Consider the following 21,245-nt stretch of genomic DNA (forward strand, 5'->3'; position numbering starts at 1 on the left):
GTCATTTTACTTTTTAATACACATACACACCATTCAAGTATTTTTCCTTTCTATGTAACAATTGTGTGACATTAAATGTGACATTTAACTGTACTAGGAATAATGTTTCTAAACATTCCCCACTTCAAGAATTTTGTACAGAGTTCTATTGATGACAAGGCAAATACTTTTTGTAGTGAAGCAACCCAAGTATCCATTATTGAAAGGGTTGGTATAGCAAGCATTTGCAATTTGTAATACAGGAATATATGTCCTCCCTTGAATTTTAAGCCCATGAACATTATATGAGGTTTTATTATTTTGGTTGGGGATTGGTGTAGTGTGAGAAATACAAAATGCATCTATCAGGGCTGCTGCAGCTACCTGAACCATACAGGTATAATTACAGGGCTGCAGCAGGAGGTACAGTGACTAGAGAGATTAGCATTAAATTTCAATCCACCTCTGTGTGGCTTATGTTGTCACGTTCATAAATGACATCACAGATTTAATAGGATTTTCAGGGTGAAAATATAGAGTATTTTAGGGGATATACCATTCATTGTTAAAAATGCAGCCGTTCCTCATTAAGGCTGCTTACAAATATGCTACATATTCAGAACATGCATTCACCCATTATAAACGAAAATATAAAAGATCATTTGCAACAAATCATATTTAATTTTATTTTATTTACATTTTAGTGAACAAGGTAGACATAACACCACAAAACATATGTGATTGTCCATGTTTATCTGTAAAAAAACCAGTAAATAAATAGTTACCAACACAAATATCCTAACAAAAAAAAAGGATTTGTCAATATTCCTGACTTGGGACATCACATTCTATTCTGAGAACTGTGTAGCAGCCTTATCTGGCAGTGAATAAAACCAGTATATCCAATATAGAGAGATACATCTGATTTAGATTAATCCAGGCAGTGTAACCTCCTATCATTAAAAAAAATAATAATAATACCATAGGGAAAATTAGGCAGTGATAAATCATTTGATTTCAAACTGATTGGTATGGCACTGTACTTCTGGCAGCAAAATACACAATGGGTTAAAACTACTCAGGATCACGTCACTGACATTATTTGCACATACAACTAAACAGAAATAAATACTGTTAGCAAATCCTACATTTTTTTTTTTCATGGAAAAAGTAGATCGACATAAACAATGTCATTTAAACAAGATGCCTTGAAAGGTCAAAGCTGGTCCAAGAAAATCGAGCTCACGATTCAACGTTCTTTCTCTGAGTGTCGGATGGGACAAGATTAAAGAACCGGACTGCTTTGTGTGATATGCTAATGCCACCACGTGTCCTCATCATAACCAGCATGCTCTCCTAGGAGAACAAAGTGCAAAAGTGTTATGGGCAGTTCCTGGGTCTGCACGCATCCCTCAGTTTATTCAGACTGCTTGGGTACCCAAGTGAACTTCCATCCTCCTTCATTATCCCGGCGTACAAAAGCTTGTCCTTGAGAGAAGCTGTGGGTCTTCACATTGTTGTGGGGGCTCAAGGAAGTAGAGAAGGCAACTTCGGTTTTGTTTGGAGATACATCTGGAGTGTAGTAGATGGGAGAAGCAAATGGGCTAACAGGTTGACTTCCAGGCAGTGATGAAGTGGAGCCACAGTGGGATGGAGAAAGATCATGTAGATATGGAGAATCTTGGCTGTAGGTGCTGGCATCCTGGCTATGGGTAGGAGTAACATGTGCTGTACCGTAACCAGAGGAGGGAGAGCCCTGGATATTACAGTAGTCTGCCCCCTGCAGGTGGTGGAGAAGATGTGAAGACAAAGCACTGTAGTTAGCTGAGTCTGACTCATCAATAGTGTTGACATCTTTTAGTCCAAGGGTTTGCAGAACCCATGTGTCTACTGTAGAGCTGGTTTGCTGTTCGCAGGCAGTGAAGTCATCGTAGAGATTTCTCTTGGCCTTTTTGGCTTGGCTGTCTGGAGAGGAGAGTGTGCTCTCCCTGGCTTTTCTTTTCTTTGGAGCACCAAATGAAGGCAGGCTGTCTTGCGACATCAGTTTCTGCAAAGCACAAGGTTACACTTTCTATTAGAATCTACATGGTAGGCAATCATATAATATCGATTAAGCCATCAACTGCTTACACTGCCTAGATCTTTATATTTGTCTGCCTTGTAAATCACTGCTTTTATTTGAGTATTTGTCTGTGGCAGGATTTGTGGAAGAAAAAAAAAATCTATGAAAGATGGATTAGTGTCTGGCATTCCTGCACTCTGATAAAAAGACTGCTTTTCTCTGGCTGAAGTGGTTAGGACTTGGCTTAGCACCGCAGGGGATCCCAAGCAGGTACAGGTGCAATTTGCAAGCACGCTGCATTTTTGAACAAAACAATACCGCACACAATGGGATCTTTTCACTTTATAGCCGATCTGGGTGAGAGTCAAGCAGGGTGTTAACCCATACCTACTTTACACTTCATAATTGCTCCAAGCAACGTGTTCTTCCAGTGATAGCCGCTTCAATTAGCATAGTAGAGGAGAGTAAAGTTAACAACAATACGCGTGCCAGAGTGTTCTTATCTTGGAGATCCCTATCAAACTTCCTTCAGCAGCCTACTGATTCTCCAGGATTTTATCTACAAATGAGGTCATTAGCAGCTGGATCACTATCAGGTAAACTGTAGATATGGAACATCCTTTCACTATCTAGTGATTAGCACCTAGGTGTTTGAGACCAGGAAACATTACTTGATAAAATCTTGTAGGACATGATTACACACCTTAGCCTTTTCCTCTAAGCTTTTCACATACGTGGAGTTCAGGTACTGCTTTAGTTTGTTGTTTTCCTCATGAAGTCTTGCCAGCTCCTCTTCTTTCTGAATCAGAGTATCTTGGAGCTAGAAGATCAAGGAACAAAATTAGAGTTAAGCATAGAATTTGGACAAATTTAACATTAAACATAGAAGTAGTAAGTATGAAACTAGTGTTGATATATTTGTAAATATATTATGTAGGTGTGTGTAAACTATATAAGCAATCCATAAATACGAGTAGTTGTGTAAGCAAACACTTGTGATGACCCTTATCACATGCTGAGACTTTTTTGAATGTCAATAGGATAGATGAGACTTTCTTAGTTGTGCTTACCAATGGGTCTGAATTACATGAACTCGTGCGGTGCTAGGACATCCTAAATGAGCAAATCATGAAGTGCATTTCAAACCAAATGAAATTATATTTACCTGCTTATTTGCGAACATTTGAGAAGAGAGCTGGTCACCCCACAATAAATCACCTTGGAACAGTCCCCCAAAGTTATATGCCTGTCCTAGTAGAGAAAAATAAAATAAAATGTTAGAATTATACTAAAAAAATAAATGATGTTGCCAGTTAACAATTTAATGTGTAATATAAAATTGTGTGTATAAAAACGTGATTTTAACTCAAGATAGGGTAGCATGTTCTATTGTAATTGTGTAATACTAGGCACCAGGGCTTGATTACTCCTCTTGGTTCTATAGGTGATCAGTGGTCAGTAGTGGAAGGGGATACTTACCATGAGAGTGTGGGCCTTGGTTGCTTGATTTGTTGTCCAGGAGACCAGAAGCCCAGAGAGAAACCCAAGTCTCCTTGGAAACATCAACAGTAGAGGCTGATGTTGAAGAGAAGTATGGGCAGTCATAGCTCTGACCCCCTGCAAAGTATTGGTCTTGGCAAGCCAGAATGGTGTTCTGTAAAATCAACACAGGAGGAGTACTTGGTTAGATATGGTGAAAAAAACAGAGCTTTGTATTCCTGCAAAAGAAAGACTCTTTGGGGAGGTAATGCTAAATTCTCTCCTGTAGGACACCAGATATAGAGACTACATTGTCCTGTAGAAAATAAGCCCTCTGCTTTGTGAATAAAAATCCAGATCAGCTGGCAATGACATTTTACCCAACAACTGAGTTCTCTTCACTTGCCAAAACCCACTGAAAGCAGACTACTAGTTTCCTTTAGAACTGACCCTTTCACTATGCAGTATTTCTGCAAGATGTACAATTCAGCAATTTTATTCTACAATCAGCAAATGAAACCAAAGCAAACCTAAAAGCATACAGAAAACCAAGAACCCCAGAGATAACGTGTCCACAAAACAATAAATATTTTGAGGAGAGTAAAATGTATGATACAATATGAAATGGTATCAGAGGGGGTTCACTACTGTGTGATGATAGACCTCCGCAAGACTTATCTCCCACATCAGGGACTTGGAGAAACTTTTCCTTGTGCTCTGCGCAGCACATATACTTGCCAGAGATACCAGCGCTTCCAACTCTGCTCACATATCTAATTACCGGTAAATCCAACAAACCTAGGACTTCCAAATATCTACCAGAAATTGATCACCGCATTCTAGAGCATGTCAGAACATCAAGCATTTTTTTCCCTGTACAATACTTGCAGTAGTCTGCAAGCAATGTAACCAAATAATTTGATACTAAGAAAAATACCCTAGATTTAAGTACAATATAAAAAAAGTCCACAAAAGGCAAGCAGTTACTTTCAAAGCAAGAAGCACACGACTAATCACTTACCATGTTGTTACTTAGATATTGGCAGACAGGTTTGTGATTTAAGTCCCACTGAGCTTTAAATGAGAATGAGGGAGGCTAAGAGGAGGCAGCCTTATTCTAAGAGAGCTCCAGCAACGCCTCCAGGGCTTTGCAAACCCACGAATCTGATTCGATGCCAATCTGTCAAATGTGTGACGTCAGCCAGCTCATACGGCACAAATCAAAGCCATGCATATGTACACATTAATATGTAGTGTAAACACACCCCATGCAGACTGGTGTTACAGTGTCTCCTCCTAATTAAGCCCTAATCATTAGCTCCTATAAACATCATTTAAAGCGTAATGGAATGGATAAAAAAGACATTTGTCTATGCAGCACACGTGCAAGCGAAACACTTATCCAGATTTTCTGTATTATATTTTTATTGTAGCAGAATAATTATAATACAAACAATACAGAGATCTCAAACGTGGTAAACGTTTAAACGATCGATGCATGCTAAATATGTTAGCATCTTAGCAATTCTATACACATAGACATTTAAGTACCTTGGTGATATATATATATATATATATATATATATATATATATATATATATATATATATATATATATATATATATATATATATGTGTGTGTGTGTGAGAACAGTGATTCATTGGCTTTCTTGTATACTATAAATAGTTAAATTAAGTAACATGACCTGTCTTTATTAACAAGTTAACAACCTGTGGCCCGTGCTAGCTAATGACACAATGACATATGGATATGTTCTATTATTTCACCCAAGAGGACACTTTATTCTGTTAACCCATTACCAAGACTCAATGACTTTGTTAATAGGGTAAATTGCATCCATTCTCTCATCGCAAACATATTTTTTGGTAATTTCTAGGGAATAGCTTGCCTATCACCCCTTGAGAAATGTATTTGCAAAGCACTGATTGTTTTACCAACCTGCACACTCCCAAATCCTAATCACAGATCCAATTTCTGATCGGATTTATCTTTTCATCAATAATATTAAAGTTCATTCTTTTTTAATATATTTTTTATACTGGGGTGGGGGTGCTTTTTGTACTAGACAGGAAAGCCAAATTGCACTGCATATGTTTATTTTAATCCATTTGAAGGAATGAATAAATATTGTTTGTTTTGCAATTTAATACATGAGCAATTCATTAACACACCTCTTCACTGGATTGATGTATATTTGCCATTCTGTTTTACAAACATTGTAAACTCTGGTCTTGTGTAATGTGCTCGTCTGCCAGCTTTTAGCTAAATTTACAATAAAGCTGATTTTCGTATCATAAAAAAGAAAACAAAAAAATCGTTAATTCACTCTTGTTTTATTAAAAAAGGGACAGATTTTCAAAAAAAAAACCAAAACAAAAAAAACGTTTTTTTGTTACTAAATATAATCTGAAACTGAAGCCAATCAATACATTTCTTAAAAAGTGTCTCCAAAATATCACTGCTTAGTAAATCTATAGTTCTAGGAGTGATTTAAGGAATCAGTTTGATGGAACCTCAGGATTTAGATACGGTCATGTGGAAAAAATAATGAAATAATTATATAAAATATGTTATAAATAAATATAATATATATAAATATATTATATAAAAAAATACTGATTTTTATTAAATGTTTTGTATGCCTGATGATGACCTTATGTGTCTAATCTTCACACGTAAGAAAAACAGTATTAATCATGTTTCATATTTAAAAAAAACCTAGTTGCTTACCTCCTATGGTTGTGTTTTATCATTTTCCTGCCAATACTCTTGCTTTTATCAAAGTGTATCTGAGTTATTTACAATGTTACCGTAAGTTGCTTTTTAAACTTGGCCAGTAAAGATCAGACCCCAAGCCAGTAAACTAGCATTTTCAAGCACCTACTATGTTTGCAATGTTAATTTGTAAAGCAGCAACTACGGAACGTGGTATATTCCTTCAAACACTGCCCTCTGTCGGGCAGTGCCCAGAACTGGCAACACGCGTTACTCAAAGGGGCAATTCAGTAGTTTTTTTTTAGTTTCTGAACGCATACATAAATAAGGATTTAATTTTCAGTGTTAGCCTCATAGTTGTCCCAGGGTCTAGATATCACTAATAAAAGGTGTTACATGATCAGATGGATGAGTAGAACCAGGGTTCTAGTAAACTACACAAATCCAGAGTGTTGTTTCTTACTCTTCATGTCCCAACGAAGTAGAGACGAGACTGTAAATTCGTTTGAAGACATTGGTATAAAACATTGTAATAACCAATAAGAAAAAAATAACTACAATTGGGTATTTTGAAACATCTTGTCCACGGTTTACATCTACAATGCCAAACTGGGGAACTGTGAGTCACATAGGTAGGAATGGTTCAGAGCAGATTTGGAATTACACAGTCCAGAGATGCCACCAAGTTCAGGTTAATTAGCCAACAATTGGATGTTTAGGCAATAGTAATCAAATGTGAAGGAAACGCTAGACAGCATAGTGTTAGTAGACCCCCAAAAAGGTAGTGTTCCAATCACGCGAAAACATAATTTACATTTAATGTGGGACCATTTCCACTTTATAAATGTCCAAACTTTTAATATTGCAATAAAAAGCATGTCCACGTGGTAATGTCAAATTCATTTTAGGAAGAAGAAGGTCTTGCCACCGGATTTGTCTTATGCATTGTGTCATCTGGGTAGCTCCATGAAATGTATATGCTTCTGCACACCTTCTACCACACATATATCTCAGTAATGGTGTCCAGAGAGGGTTTTACATTACAGGACAGTCTCAGTAGGTTAAAAGCAACACAGCACCACTGATTCAGCTCCATAGTAGACAAAACAGTCATGTAAGGATTAGATAGAACTTGCCAAGACTGTTGTACTTAGTGATGGGTAAGTTATATATTGCCATATAGTGTGCTTCAGATTGTGCTTTGAATTTGCACAGTGTATTCCTTCCTTTTTTGTATTTCATACACTCTGTTGTCACTAACCAAACAGCTCCACAGGCAGTAATGTGCCCATGCAAAATAAGACCACTGCACAGGAAAATATGTCCCCCAAGGCCAGACTACTTCTGGCAGCAGTAGTTTCTATGGAGGATGCTTAAGATGTCAACTTAAGAGGTTTGAATGCTGCCTCTTCTAGGAATGTATTAACAGATGGGCAAAAAAGTGTGGAAGGTTCTTGTTGTGTGTGGTATAAGACTTAAGAAATAATTAAGCAATGAAGCTCAAAATGTGTCAAGTATGAGCCTTGTGCTCTGTCTATGTGAAAGATATTACTTTAGTAAATTCACACTGCTATTGAGATCATGTTACTCTAGTTTTATTCCTGAGATGTTCAGCCTTTTTTTTTATTTTTTTTTCCTGTAAAAAATATGGACTGTGGAATATGTTCTTTCACGATGATAAATAATATGTTTATGACCTGGTATTCAAACTATATAACAAGAAAACCTTCATCAAAGACTTCTAAGACTGTAAAAGTTTCAAATAATTGCAAGTCCTCTCACCTGAAGACAAGCAAATCCTGGAATACAATTCAAATACTGAAAATGCAATTCTCAAATAAGAGCAGTAAGCATTTCTGTCTCTAGGGGCGCTGTAAGGAAAAGGTTTAGTTTGGTTGTGAGCTGCTCCGTCTTGTTGGCGAAAAGAAGTTGATTGTTGGTATACAGTAGTTGAATTTTTCGGTCTTCTCAGGCTTTTACTGACATGTAAGAGGTTAAATTTGTATACTAAGGTATACTTTTATTTCAAGTATAATCATTTTGTATATATACACTGCATTTCATGTTCCCAGTGTAACAAAATGATTTTCAATTTGTAAAACTACAAATTGAAAATTTTTCTGAAAATTTTCTTTTTTTTCCCTTGTTTTTTTTTTTACGGAAAAAGGGGAAAACTGAAAACAATTTCCATGAATTTTACATCATGACACAACCAGTTACTGCTGGTACATTGATGTCAAAAAGGGCTGCCAGAGGACCCAACTGGTGTGAATAAAATAAAAAAAATCCTTTATATATATATTACTGTCACGTTTCTTACTCTCCAAAATTGTAATATGCATTAATGTACTGAAGGGGAGCTGTGACTATGTTGTTGTAATGCCAAATTATTCTTAATTATCCCCTGATTCCTTATTAACTCCTTAATGACAAAGCCTGTACATGTACGGGCTCAAAATCCATTGTAAGGGCTTAACAGAGGAGCATCCGGTTCTCGCTAAGCACCATTAAATAAATATCTGTAATTTTAAATATTATTGTTTCCTGCCATCAGCAAAGGTTCAGTTTGGAATTTGTTAAACATTTTATACTTGTCTCCTATAAAACTGAAGTCATATGTGCGCTCCAGGACATTTTACATGTCTGAACATGTCCTAAACGCACCTTCTGGTTTAATGTAACAACACGCAAGTTTATAGGGACCTTACAAATAATATATCATATAATGCACATTGGAGCCCATTTTACAGGGTCTTGAGCCTTTTACTGTGTACATGCGTTGGCTACTATCTCAATGTCAATCTATTGAAGCAGACACGTTCTTAAGGGCCCTGTCCTTGCATAGAGTTCAGCTCAATACATAAGTCCACAATCTGAAGTCCTGCTAAAGTTGCAAAGTTTCTTGATAAATGACTATTTCACGGATATACATATGATTTGAACTAACATGAGAAGCCATGGATTAATGCCATGGCTGCCATGTGTGGGGTAGCGGCGCAGTACTAAAAGGATTACTTAGGTTCAGGTGGTGCATGCACGGTAGTTTAGGGGTTTAGACCATCTAGCATTAAATATGATGGATAGGTAAAGACCACAGAGCAGAGATAAGTTGCTTACTTGAAGGGAAAGATAATGATCTGTATCGGTTTGATATTAAAATAACAGCTCCAAACCAAACTTCATGAACTTCAGTGACCTAGCTAGTTAACTCCCTTAGTTTACAAAAGTGCTTGTACTACATTTCCTTGCTTATTCCTATGACACTGAAAAGGTTAAGGAGCCTGATTTACAAGTATTTGTAGCCGGCTGCCATTTTCTCTGTGTCTGCAATGTACAAGCAGCTCCTGCCGTAGTTGTGTTGATATTTGACTAACAATGGCTTTATAATTACCATGCAAATGATGGACAAAACAAAACCAGGAATTTAACTCTGGAGTTTTGAAGGCACGTGAACAGACTTCATTAAATAACAAATGTTATAAAAATCTAATTATCATAGTGAAGTTAAAAGGATAACTTAAATTTAATGTCTTGTATATAGATATATATATAAAATTGCTATTTGCGAGTAGCCTTTTATGTATAGAAGTAAAGTACCTAAAAGTTCTTGATCTTCACTCCAGTTAAAATACATCATGTGACATCATTTTTGTGATAAACAATACATCCTTATAAATAATGATGAGGCTTGTGCATGGCAAACAAAAATCGATTCAATGTAAAGTAATTTCATTTTTGCAGCATTCGTTTTCGGACAATGAATTTCATTTTCAGACAACTCCGTTTAAATGAAATTCGGAATCCTTTTTTAATTCGGAAATGAAATTTGCAACAATAGCACTGCACCAGTGGATACATACACCCAGCATGGGAAAATGATGGGCAGCAGCAGCAGTATTAGTAGGGCACTTGGTAGACACTGGCAGATACACACTTCCAGCCCTACAGTATAGGACACTAAATTTCATCCAAAATTAAGACATTTTTTCAAGAATTGATTCTTCAGAGTAAGGAAGGAGCAGCAACAGAGGCAGGTTAAAGAGTAGGCATAGGCAGAGCCGGCCTTAAGTGTTCTGGTACCCTCTGCGGACCACTCCTCTGGCGACCCCCATCCCAAAAAAAAAGAAAGGAAAAAAAATCTTGTAACAAACAACTAGCTTTCATTAAAGATAGTTTATGTGCAAGTGCAAACAAGTATAGTAATATATATCGGGAAACAATAATATACATTAAATACAAGGAAAAAACAGCTAATCTGCTATAACAATTTTTTTTTTTAAATATTGAAAAAATTGGACCCCAAAAAGCATTTCCTTGGGCCCTGCTCCACACTCCCTAGCATGCAATCACTCTGTTACCACACCCAAAAAAAAAAAATGCCACACTGACTGCAGATTAGGGGAAGACTGTGATAGTCAGTGCAGTCTCACCCTGACCATGACTTTGAGAGGTCCTCTCCCCTGAAATAATTCCCAGTCCCTTTGTCCCTCATTCACTAAGCCATACCTCTCCTTTCCTTCCTGTCTGTGAACTACAGATCAACACATAAAACTTGCATGTATAGATCACATACAAACCCTATATTTTCAGGTATGCATAAATGATGTATGGAAATATAGCACATCAGGTATAGATCAACAGAATCAACACAAAAAACAAGCTTTGCAGGTATAGATCAATTGAAAATCACATGTTAACTCATCATTGAAGGTATAGATCAAATAAACAAAATCAGACATACAAATCCTCTATTTGTAGGTATACCATAATAATGTATGGAAACAGAGCGTACCAGATACAGATCAACAGAATAACACCATATTTTTATGGTGTTATAAGACAGTATTCAAATCAGAGATTCTTTGAAATTTTACAGAGAGTTCCTAGCATATGATAAAATGGTAGGCAAGTTTAATTTAGCTGAAATGTTTCATCTTATTGGCTGGGACTTAGAAATTACATTGAAAACTATAATCAGTAAAATCTATTACTTTTTTTACATTTTTTACCACTTTGTAAATCACACCCAAAATCTCTAGATATAAACTCATTACTCATCACTTACTTTCACTGAATAGTAAATGAATCATTAATTAACCTTTTTACAATACAGTATTATTTTTAGAAATGCATACATTTGTCCACCACACAATGCCTTTTGTTGGATTTGGCAGAACTTTTCGGGTTTACTTTTAAGGAGTGGATAGACCAAAGCTGCTGTCACTTGTGGCCTGACTGTTGGAAGGATGTGTAGCATTAGAGCATAGCACTCCCACAAATAAACTGTAGCACTAGTGCTGGCACATTCCAACACTTAACCCAGTGCAGGAACTCTCAAGGACGTACACTGTACTTCTCTTGAAGAATAAGTCCCTTTCCCCATTGAATTGCTTTCTCTTTAAGTAACTTGATATACTCAGTGCCAGCAATCCCATTTTCACCCACTTTTCATATTTTCATGAAACTTTTTATTGTTGTTTCTATTCACTTGTAGCATAGGGAGGTCAGGAGGCTGTGTAAGTTCCATAACATAGACCAATATAATTTTGGTTTCTTAAATCCAGTGAAGTTGTTTTACCATGACCCACACAGACTTAAAATGTTCAGTTCTAGGAGCGGCTTTACTTGTCTCTGTGCTCTAAGAGCATGCATGGGATAGGCATTTTGCTAATCTGAATATAACGCAAGACCAAGGACCAAAAAAGGTTTTAAGCTTTTTAAATCAAGAATAGACAAACTAGATGGGTTTAATGGTGTCATATTTTATATAAGTGTAATCAGTGCCACATTACCATAATTGCCATCTGTCCTGGAAAATCAGCAGTTGTAAGTGTCGGTTTGGAAGCTCAAGGATGTTCCTCTATGAATCTGTCAGACCTATGCTTCAATTGTCCATCAATTTTCCGCGTGCGGACAATTGATGACATCATATCCCGGCGCTCAGCACTGCAAGGGAGCACTAAAGCAGAAGTCTGAGGAAACCGACCTTGCACTCCCATTACAGGACTGAAAAAAAGAAAAAGGAATATGTGGAGAAAGTGGGTAGATGGTGGTGAAAAGAGGGAGGGATAAAGAGAAGCGAGAGAGAAAATGTGGAGGAGAGATAAGGGGAAAGAAGAGAGATATAGAAAAAGGAGAGGGCTAATGAGAAAGGAGAGAGAGCATTTGTATTTTGAAAGTGTATGTCTAAGGGCAAGTAAGCATGGGGCTGCAAGGGCAAGTGTGCCCCAGTATGTTTGTGTGTAAGGGTAAGCATGCAATGTGCATGTGTATGTATGTATGTGTGTTTGTATACAATGCAAGACTGTGTAGGGTATTAGAATGAGCGTATGTGTGGCATCAGTGTACAGTTTTCGAGTGTTTGTATTTTTGGGGTATGCCAGTGTACAGTGTTAAACTGTGTTGGGTGTTAGTGTATGGTCTTAGAGTGTGCATTAGTGTACAGTGTAGTGTGTCAGTGTACAGTATTAGAGTTAGTATATTTGAGGGTGTCAGCAAATGGCGTTAGAGTGAGTATGTGTAGGGTGCCCTTCATTGGTTGATGCCAGGGGGGGCTCCTGCCGGTGACCAATAGAGTAGCTTTAACTCCTGGCACCGAAGCCAATGGTCTCCCCAGGCCAAGTTTTGGCGCCAGGAGTTAAAGGTCCGTAAGAGACCTTTAATATTAGGCTTGGGTCGGTGCCCAAGTCTAGTATTTTTAATGGTGTATCAACCCCTTAATGACAAAGCCCGTACATGTACGGACTCAAAATGCATTGTTTTCAATGGGTTTAGGGATCGCCCATTGTCCTTAAGGGGTTAAGACATTTCTGCTTTTTATTGTGTCACATGCAGTCTCTCACCTTGGCATGTCTTGTTTAATTTATATTTATGTTAATTTATATAAATTTCAATGTGGTAATCTTTATAATTGACTACAACATGGTTTAAAAGTAGTTGATGCCCTTCACTGTGTACTGTCAGTAACCTTGTGCACTGTTAATGATTATTCAAAAAGGTTTTGTGGGCAGTGTGGATCATGGACCAGTTGGGGAGATTCTCAGATCTCCCCCGACTCACCAAGGGAGCTGTAAAACTGATGGAGCTCATGTACAGCACTGGTGCAACTATATTCCCTCAAGATGACTTCAATAAAAGAGGAGCTCAGGGAATGCTGGGGAACAGATCTTCTTCAGTCAACACTTTAAGCATACTTTCCCACCTTTGGACACCAAGGACCCATACAAAATATCCAAGGAGAAGCTGGTGCATAAACAGTAGTAAAACAGATAAATCGCTCCTCAAAATGAATGTAATATTTAATAAGGGCTAAGTATTAACCTTACACTTCAACTCTGAAGACACCATTATACATGGCAGCAAGACATTTTGTGTATAGAAGTGCAAATGTGCTGCCGTAAGCTCCACTTTTGTCTTCCTTGTAAAGACACTGCATATAGTGCCATCTACTGGCCACTTTTGGAAATGTGTATACAATGCACAAGTACCAATTACTGGGGAAAGTATTTGCAAATTGGAGAGACAGTACAGTAGAATATTGCACATGAACCCATCTAGATCATTTCTATAATCAATCACTTCGGGTTCCAGACATTTTTTTGGGTCATGACTAGTAAGAGATTCATCAACCTAAATATTACATTGCGCATAACGGCAGGAAGCTGAGTGTATGTTGCTGTATGACTATGTAACTATGTATGTATGGCGTTAGAATGTGTGGGTGGTATAGTGAGTTTGTGCGGTAGATTAGTAACAGTGTGTGGAGGTGGATATGGCAAAGAAATTCTGCACCCAGAAGCCACCAACTTTAGGCTCACCCTTACCTGGCACGATAATTTAGGTAATACAGTGAGGGAATTTAGACATGCATTGGATCGACATAAAGCTTGAATTAAGCATTGATTAAGATCAGTAAACTTGAGCAGGTTAGATAGTTCTTCTTCCATCAAATTGTTTGTTTCTAATCTGACGTTCATGGGCATGATCAGCAAGAACGAAATCATTTCCACAGCAAGCTAACAATATGAAAGTGATGCAAGGATAGCTTAAAGTTATGTATTAGGTACAGTACATTAAGAACAATGCCAGAAATGATATCATTGCTTCTTATGGAAGCATATTAATGGGGCATTTAGTTCTACAGCCTGCTTGCAAAGGATGAAGATGACTGAGGAAAGGACTTTGTGTAATTAATATAGAAGTGGTTTGGAATTTTAGGATCAGCATTGGTCACACTGTTCACAGATGCTTTGATGCCATAAGGCCATTTTGGACTATCCCGACTTCTAGAGGGAATGTCTGTAAGCAGATACTAAAGTCAGTTTTCCTCACAAGAAGACAATGATTGTTTTAACTAGACTTGGGCGCCAGCCAACTCTTCCTGTTCGTCTTCGTCTTTGTGTTCGTCTTCATGGGTAAAAAAATCTTTGTATTCCACAAATATTCTCCCCTTCTTGTGTTCAAAATGGGCAAATATTCGTGTACATTCTTCGTGTTTGTTTTTTTCTTATTACCGGGTTAACGCCGTAACGCTACGCAGCAGCTTTGGTGCCAGGATTTTAAAGGTCCATACGAGCAAGTCTATTGGTCGCCGGCAGGGGCCTCCTCTGCCATCAACCAATGAGCTGCTCGTCATTGGTTGATGTCAGACAAGCCCCCTGTTGGCGACTAATAGGGTCGCTCGAATGGACTTTTAAAATCCTGGTGCCAAAACTTTGCCTGTGGTCCCCCTGCTCCAGGAGTAAAAGGTCGGTACGAGCGACCAATAGAGTCGCTTGTACAGACCTTTAACTCTTGATGCCAAAACTTGGTGTAAGAACTTACCTCCGACACCGGTCCTTGTCTTCACGTGCCTGAGCTGCTCCTGTGGCGAGGCTGACTCCAGAACATTCCGGGTAGCGAGTGTGCACCCTGGCTTCACCGCATGGTCGACCGCGCGGAAAACTGAAACAACAGCGCCACCTTGGCCAAACCTCAAAATGCGCGTTCCAACGGTGACGCGATTTTATGAACCAGGGTGACCTCTGCCTTCAGGAAGTACCTCACTCTCTCCCCATTTAAGCCCGGGACTTTCACTTCTGTGTTACCCTTGGTTGGTGTAACTCATCTGTTTTGCTTGTGCTCTGATTTGTGCTGTTTCCCCATTTTGTCCCGGCTTGCTGACCTTGCTCTTGTTTGCTGATCCTGCTCTTGGTTTTGGATTTCTGGTAGCGACTCAGCTTATTGACCATGCTTCTGGTTCTGATTCGGTCTCGTCTTGGTCTCCTGGTTTGACCCGGCTTGTCCGCTACGCCGCTTCTCCCTTCCTGTCTATCCTGGCACGTTCCTTCCTGCGGGGTCCTACTTCACCAGACCAAGAGTTCAAGGTCCGTACGACCGGCTACCAAAAGAGTCGCTTGTACAGACCTTTAACTCCTGACGGTGGTACGTCATGGGATGACAGAGAAAACCTGAGAGCTTTTCCCACTATAAAGACGGAAGCTTTTTTTGCCATATTTACCATATGTTTGGTAAACATGATCCCCATTTTCTTTGGTGTATTCATCCAATTTATACATCATTTTTGGGGAGGATAAGGGCCTTTTTTAAAAAAAGTTCTATTGTGTAAAGATCCTATGCTGAAATAAAAAATAAAAAAAAACATTTTAAGATGTCTTCCACTGAGTAGTTGATAATAGTGAAAAATAACCACAAATAGCAACATTCCCTGATGCAATATCCCACATAGATAGGTTTTATGTTCTAAAGGACCACATTGCTCTTTCAGTCTACTTCTCCAAATAAAAATATGGATAGAAATCCCTATCTGTGATCTCTTTTGTATTATATTGAACTCAATGATGTCATGGTGACAAAACTAGGATCCCTATAGCCAGTTTTTTTTTTTTTTTTCTACACTAAACACAAGAATGCATATGCAATAGGCACCTTTTATTAAGTTATTGTGTTATTGTGTTACATTACACAGAAAATGTGTAACAAATGTGTTTAGCAACATAAACACTGTTACATAACTTGTTAGAAGTTGTGGGAGAAACTCTACTTGTGCATGAATTAGTTTGAAATAATAGGTTTTATTTTTGTTGCAGAACACATTGCTAATGCTGTTTTTTGACTTGACTAATTTTTTATAAATATGTGCATGCAACAATTATCTCATCTGTGTCTTGCAGGATATATTGCAACCACTTCTCACACCCCAAAGACTATGGAATGATTTATTAAAAAAACATTACCTACCTAGGCTGCCAAACACAACAAGCTGGTCCAATGCTAGCTTGTTGCCCCAGGCGGCTGCAAAGGTCTGGTGAAAGGTCTTGTTTCTTACATGCATGTATACTAGAAGTTGAGTGGCTTTTTAAACTTAAACTACTCTTCTATATCTTACGTGGCCATCCTCATCAAACTGTGCTTATCCTCTTTTGGCAGTCTCCCAAGAAGCTATGTAGAGCTTTTGGCTACCACGTAAAGACTCTGTCTTGCACATTTGAGTTTATTTCCGTGTTATGCAGAGGTCTTTACAAAACAGATGTCTATCTGTTACATGCATATTGTCCTTAATCTATTGTTAAGACATGCTCTCTCTGCATCGTTTCCTTCAATGTTCACTTTTCTACAGCACTGTAGACTGCAACCTTTAGATTTCCCTGTTTCTACTTCTACTGTAACTGCTCCTGATGGTCACCTAAAGGACTTGAGTAAATAGTGGAAGTAGATTAAAATATCTTCAAATTACTTTACTGATTTAAGAAGTATACTGTCCTCCAACTTTTTCAAGTTAATTCTTACTATTAATTTCTGCTATCCCCTTAATTGAAAATCCCCAATGTTTTAATGTGTCCCCAGTGGACTGAAATGGCTTGTACATTCCTTAATCATGTTGTTTCGGGAGAAGCCGTCTTTTGGGCACTCTGTTGTTAGCAGTAGAGGGGAGGGTGTCAGCTATCTTCCCGGCAGACCTTCAACATTTGGCTTCTAAGTCTCCCTGCTGACTGTTGAATCTCATGTATTTGTGGAAATGGTTGGTTTTATCTGTTGCCAGCTTCACCAGGATCCAGCTCTTTATTGGCCCATTCTGATGGTTTACCCGACTGAACTGACTCTAGTCATTTCAGATTGGGGTTGTCTGTATATCTGTTCCCTGAGGCTCTTTTTGTGATCTGGTCACCTTAAAATAGCAGTTTTTATTTTATTTGGTGCCATTATAGTGCCAATTTAGTACTTTTGGTTTTAACTGACTCATTGAGCATTATGAAGCCAATTTTTCCAAATATTTTCCAAAAAAGGTTGACGTGGAGCTGCCTTACAACAGGCCAATGCTGAGAGTCATTAGAGTTGATCATTTGTATAGTGAAATTGGTGATTGGTAAAAATCTAGCTATTCTGTATTTTTACCCCTTTTAGTCAATCAATTCAATCAATTGGCCGCTTGTACCGAAAGGCTTAACTCATGAAGTTAGGTGGTTGTTTGGGGTTTCTCAGCATTTCTTAATGCTTTCTTTAACAACATAACTATGCAACTCACAGCAGGAGATACATACCACCAGGTATATCATAGAAATCTACATGTAAGGTATCATCTTCTCTCAGACATTCCGAGACCAAATTAATATTTAACCTGATTGGTTGGATACTGTCCAAATGAAAGATGCAATCTTACTCCCTTCTCAGTAGAGTTTCAAAATTACTCAGTGATACATCAGCCTGTCATAAAATTGCCGTTCAGATTCAGCAAGCCTAGAGACATGTGATGCAGCAAGATTTTCTAGAAATCAACATTGCATGAACCTTGTAGGAAAGAGAAATAAAACGTGCAGCCATTTGTAAACTGGTGTGAGGTAACCTGCCATAGGGTCTAATTACAGAACATTATTGTATACAGTCACAGGCTACAGAGTTGAGCTCAGGATTTCAGGTTTGGGGAAGTCAATTCACAAAGCGCCCCAAGCCTGCATGCAACCACCAGGCTACAGTGAAAGAAAAAAATATTTGATCTCTGCTGATTTTGTACGTTTGCCCACTGACAAAGACATGATCAGTCTATAATTTTAATGGTAGGTTTATTTGAACAGTGAGAGACAGAATAACAATAAACAAATCCAGAATAACACATTTCAAATAAGTTATAAATTGATTTGCATTTTAGTGAAATAAGTATTTGACCCCTTTGCAAAACATGACTTGGTGGCAAAACCCTTGCTGGCAATCACAGAGGTCAGACATTTCTTGTAGTTGGCCACCAGGTTTTCACACATCTCAGGAGGGATTTTGTCTCACTCCTCTTTGCAGATCCTCTCTTGGCAACTCCAACCTTCAGTTACCTCCACAGATTTTCTATGGGATTAAAGTCTGGAGACTGGCTAGGTCACTCCATGACCTTCTTCTTGAGCCACTCCTTTGTTGCCTTGGCCATGTGTTTTGGGTCATTGTCATGCTGGAATACCCATCCATGACCCATTTTCAATGAGAGAAGGAGGTTCTCACCCAAGATTTGATGGTACACGGCCCCATCCATCGTCCCTTTGATGTGGTGAAGTTGTAATGTCCTCTTAGCAGAAAAACACATCCAAAGCATAATGTTTCCACCTCCATGTTTGACAGTGGGGATGGTGTTCTTGGGGTCATAGGCAGCATTCCTCCTTTTCCAAACACAGCAAGTTGACCACAACACTTTCACCCAGTTCTCCTCTGAATCATTCAGATGTTCATTGGCAAACTTCAGACAGGCCTGTACATGTGCTTTCCTGAGCAGTTGGACCTTGCAGGCCCTGCAGGATTTCAGTCCTTCACGGCATAGTATGTTAGCAATTGTTTTCTCGGTGACTGTGGTCCCAGCTGCCTTGACAAGATCCTCCTGTGTAGTTCTGGGCTGATTACTCACAGTTTTCATGATCATTGAAACTCCACGAGGTGAGATCTTGCATGGAACCCCAGGGAGATTGATGGTTATTTTGTGTTTCTTCCATTTGCGAATAATCGCACCAACTGTTGTCACCTTCTCACCATGCTGCTTGACGATGGTCTTGTAGCCCATTAGAGCCTTGTGTAGGTCTACAATCTTGTTCCTGACATGCTTGAACAGTTCTTTGGTCTTGGCCACGGTGGAGAGTTTGGAATCTTATTGATTGCTTCTGTGGACAGGTAACAAGCTGAGATTCGGAGCACTCTCTTTAAGAGAGTGCTCCTAATCTCAGCTCGTTACTTGTATAAAAGACACCTGGGAGCCAGACATCTTGCTAATTGATAGGGGATCAAATACTTATTTCACTGAGTTAAATCACTTATTTGAAATGTGTTATTCTGGATTTTTGTTGTTATTCTGTCTCTCACTGTTCAAATAAGCCTACCATTAAAATTATAGACTGATCATGTCTTTGTCAGTGGGCAAACGTACAAAAAATGTATGATCAAAAAACATACAAAATAAGCAGGGGATCAAATATTTTTTCCCTTCACTGTACCTATACATCAAGCTGAATTGAATGTAGGCTAGTAATTGTATTTCACAGAAAGACCATGTTGGTAATGCAGGATAATTCAGCACTACAAAACCCACCACATGATTATATTACGGATGGCACTTGTGAGGATGGCTATAATACAGAGCAGTGCTAATATACAGCCTCCCTCTCTACCTACTGTGTTTTGAGACGCTTGCTACTTCCGGGAGCCCAGAAGAAAGGACCATGTGTGATATAGATAAGAGACAAGTCAGATTTTAATTAACCCATCCCCCGCCACCTGTTGAAGACCCCTGGAGTGTCATGGGCAGCAATGTTTTTTTTTTCTTTATAGTCGACCCATTAGTAATCCTTTAAGTACCAGAAGGATATGCAAGGATATGTTTGGCACTCGTTGTGTTAAAGCAATTTTCAGATACACAATAACAACCTTATTGTTGTTAATGTTCAAATGGAGGCATGAGTTAGGGAAAGGTTAAAGGATGTGTGTAAAGAGGGGATTAATAAAGGAAGAACGGCTATATAGCTATAAAGGAAGAGGAGATTGTCGGAAATGGGATATATTTGAGAAAAGGGGATTCCAGGTGCCGACACACCTTCCTCTAGGGGTTAAAATTCTTGTAGCATCAAAATAAAGAAAGTCTTCTGATTATTCAAGGATTTATTTCTGTGATTCAGAATCAGGATCTTCACACACAGGGTTACAGCAGAGATGACTAGGATAAAGGTAACTCAGAAGACTGAGTTAACATCTTAAGGTCCAGTGCTGGTCCACTGTCATATTTATCCAGACCCTAACATGCATATGATGATAAATGTTTAATAGCAAAATATGGCTGTAAGGTCGAAATTGCCAAGTTGGTATACAATAATACATTTTGCAGTTATGGTGGAATGAACATTTCCTAGCAGAAGCAACTACCATTCAATCTGTGGGAAGACTGCAGCTCACTAAATGGCCAGTAATATGACAGCCTAAAAACACATTTGGCTCCCATATATTTCCTCCAAAGTTCACTATATGCTTTCACAGAAAAGAAAATCCATACAGAAAATTCCTTCAAACAAAAATGTCATTATGAGACTGGGGTTAATTGCAGATAAAACACAACATTTGAATTCTGTATACATTAATATACTACTTATGTCTTTGCATGGTGTCTGTAACATGATTTACAATCTGAACATATTTTTGAATGCATGTATGATGTATTCATACATATTGTTTAATATAATTTTATATTTTTGTGCATTTTGTATAAACATTTCATTAGCTTTAACATGGCTTACAAGAAACATAGTAACTTAGCTTTAACATTTATTTCCATGTTTTTCCTTCTTTTTAAATTGTGTTCTCATTACATGTCATTCTATTGTACAGTGCCGCCGAAAATGATGGCGCTATATAAAACGATAAATAATACTAATAATTCTATGACAGTCATTTTGTATTCCGTATATTTGCATTGTGTAATTGAATTCTGCGCACATTATTTTCTGTATTATGTATGTTACTTAATTACATTAT

General features: G+C 38.2%; 1 protein-coding gene across 1 annotated transcript; it reads right to left on the reverse strand.

Annotated features, from left to right (window-relative positions):
• Positions 1–663: 663 nt before the first annotated feature.
• Positions 664–15,487, reverse strand: GMNC (geminin coiled-coil domain containing). The gene is made up of 5 exons (XM_053460377.1): positions 15,344–15,487; positions 3,521–3,695; positions 3,207–3,292; positions 2,745–2,861; positions 664–2,026 (listed from the first exon to the last, which is right to left on the reverse strand). The coding sequence occupies exons 1-5, from the start codon at positions 15,485–15,487 to the stop codon at positions 1,397–1,399; spliced, it is 1,152 nt and encodes a 383-aa protein (XP_053316352.1). The 3' UTR covers positions 664–1,396.
• Positions 15,488–21,245: the final 5,758 nt, after the last annotated feature.

The sequence above is a fragment of the Spea bombifrons genome, chromosome 3, assembly GCF_027358695.1.
Source record: "Spea bombifrons isolate aSpeBom1 chromosome 3, aSpeBom1.2.pri, whole genome shotgun sequence".
Taxonomy (NCBI): Eukaryota; Metazoa; Chordata; class Amphibia; order Anura; family Pelobatidae; genus Spea; species Spea bombifrons.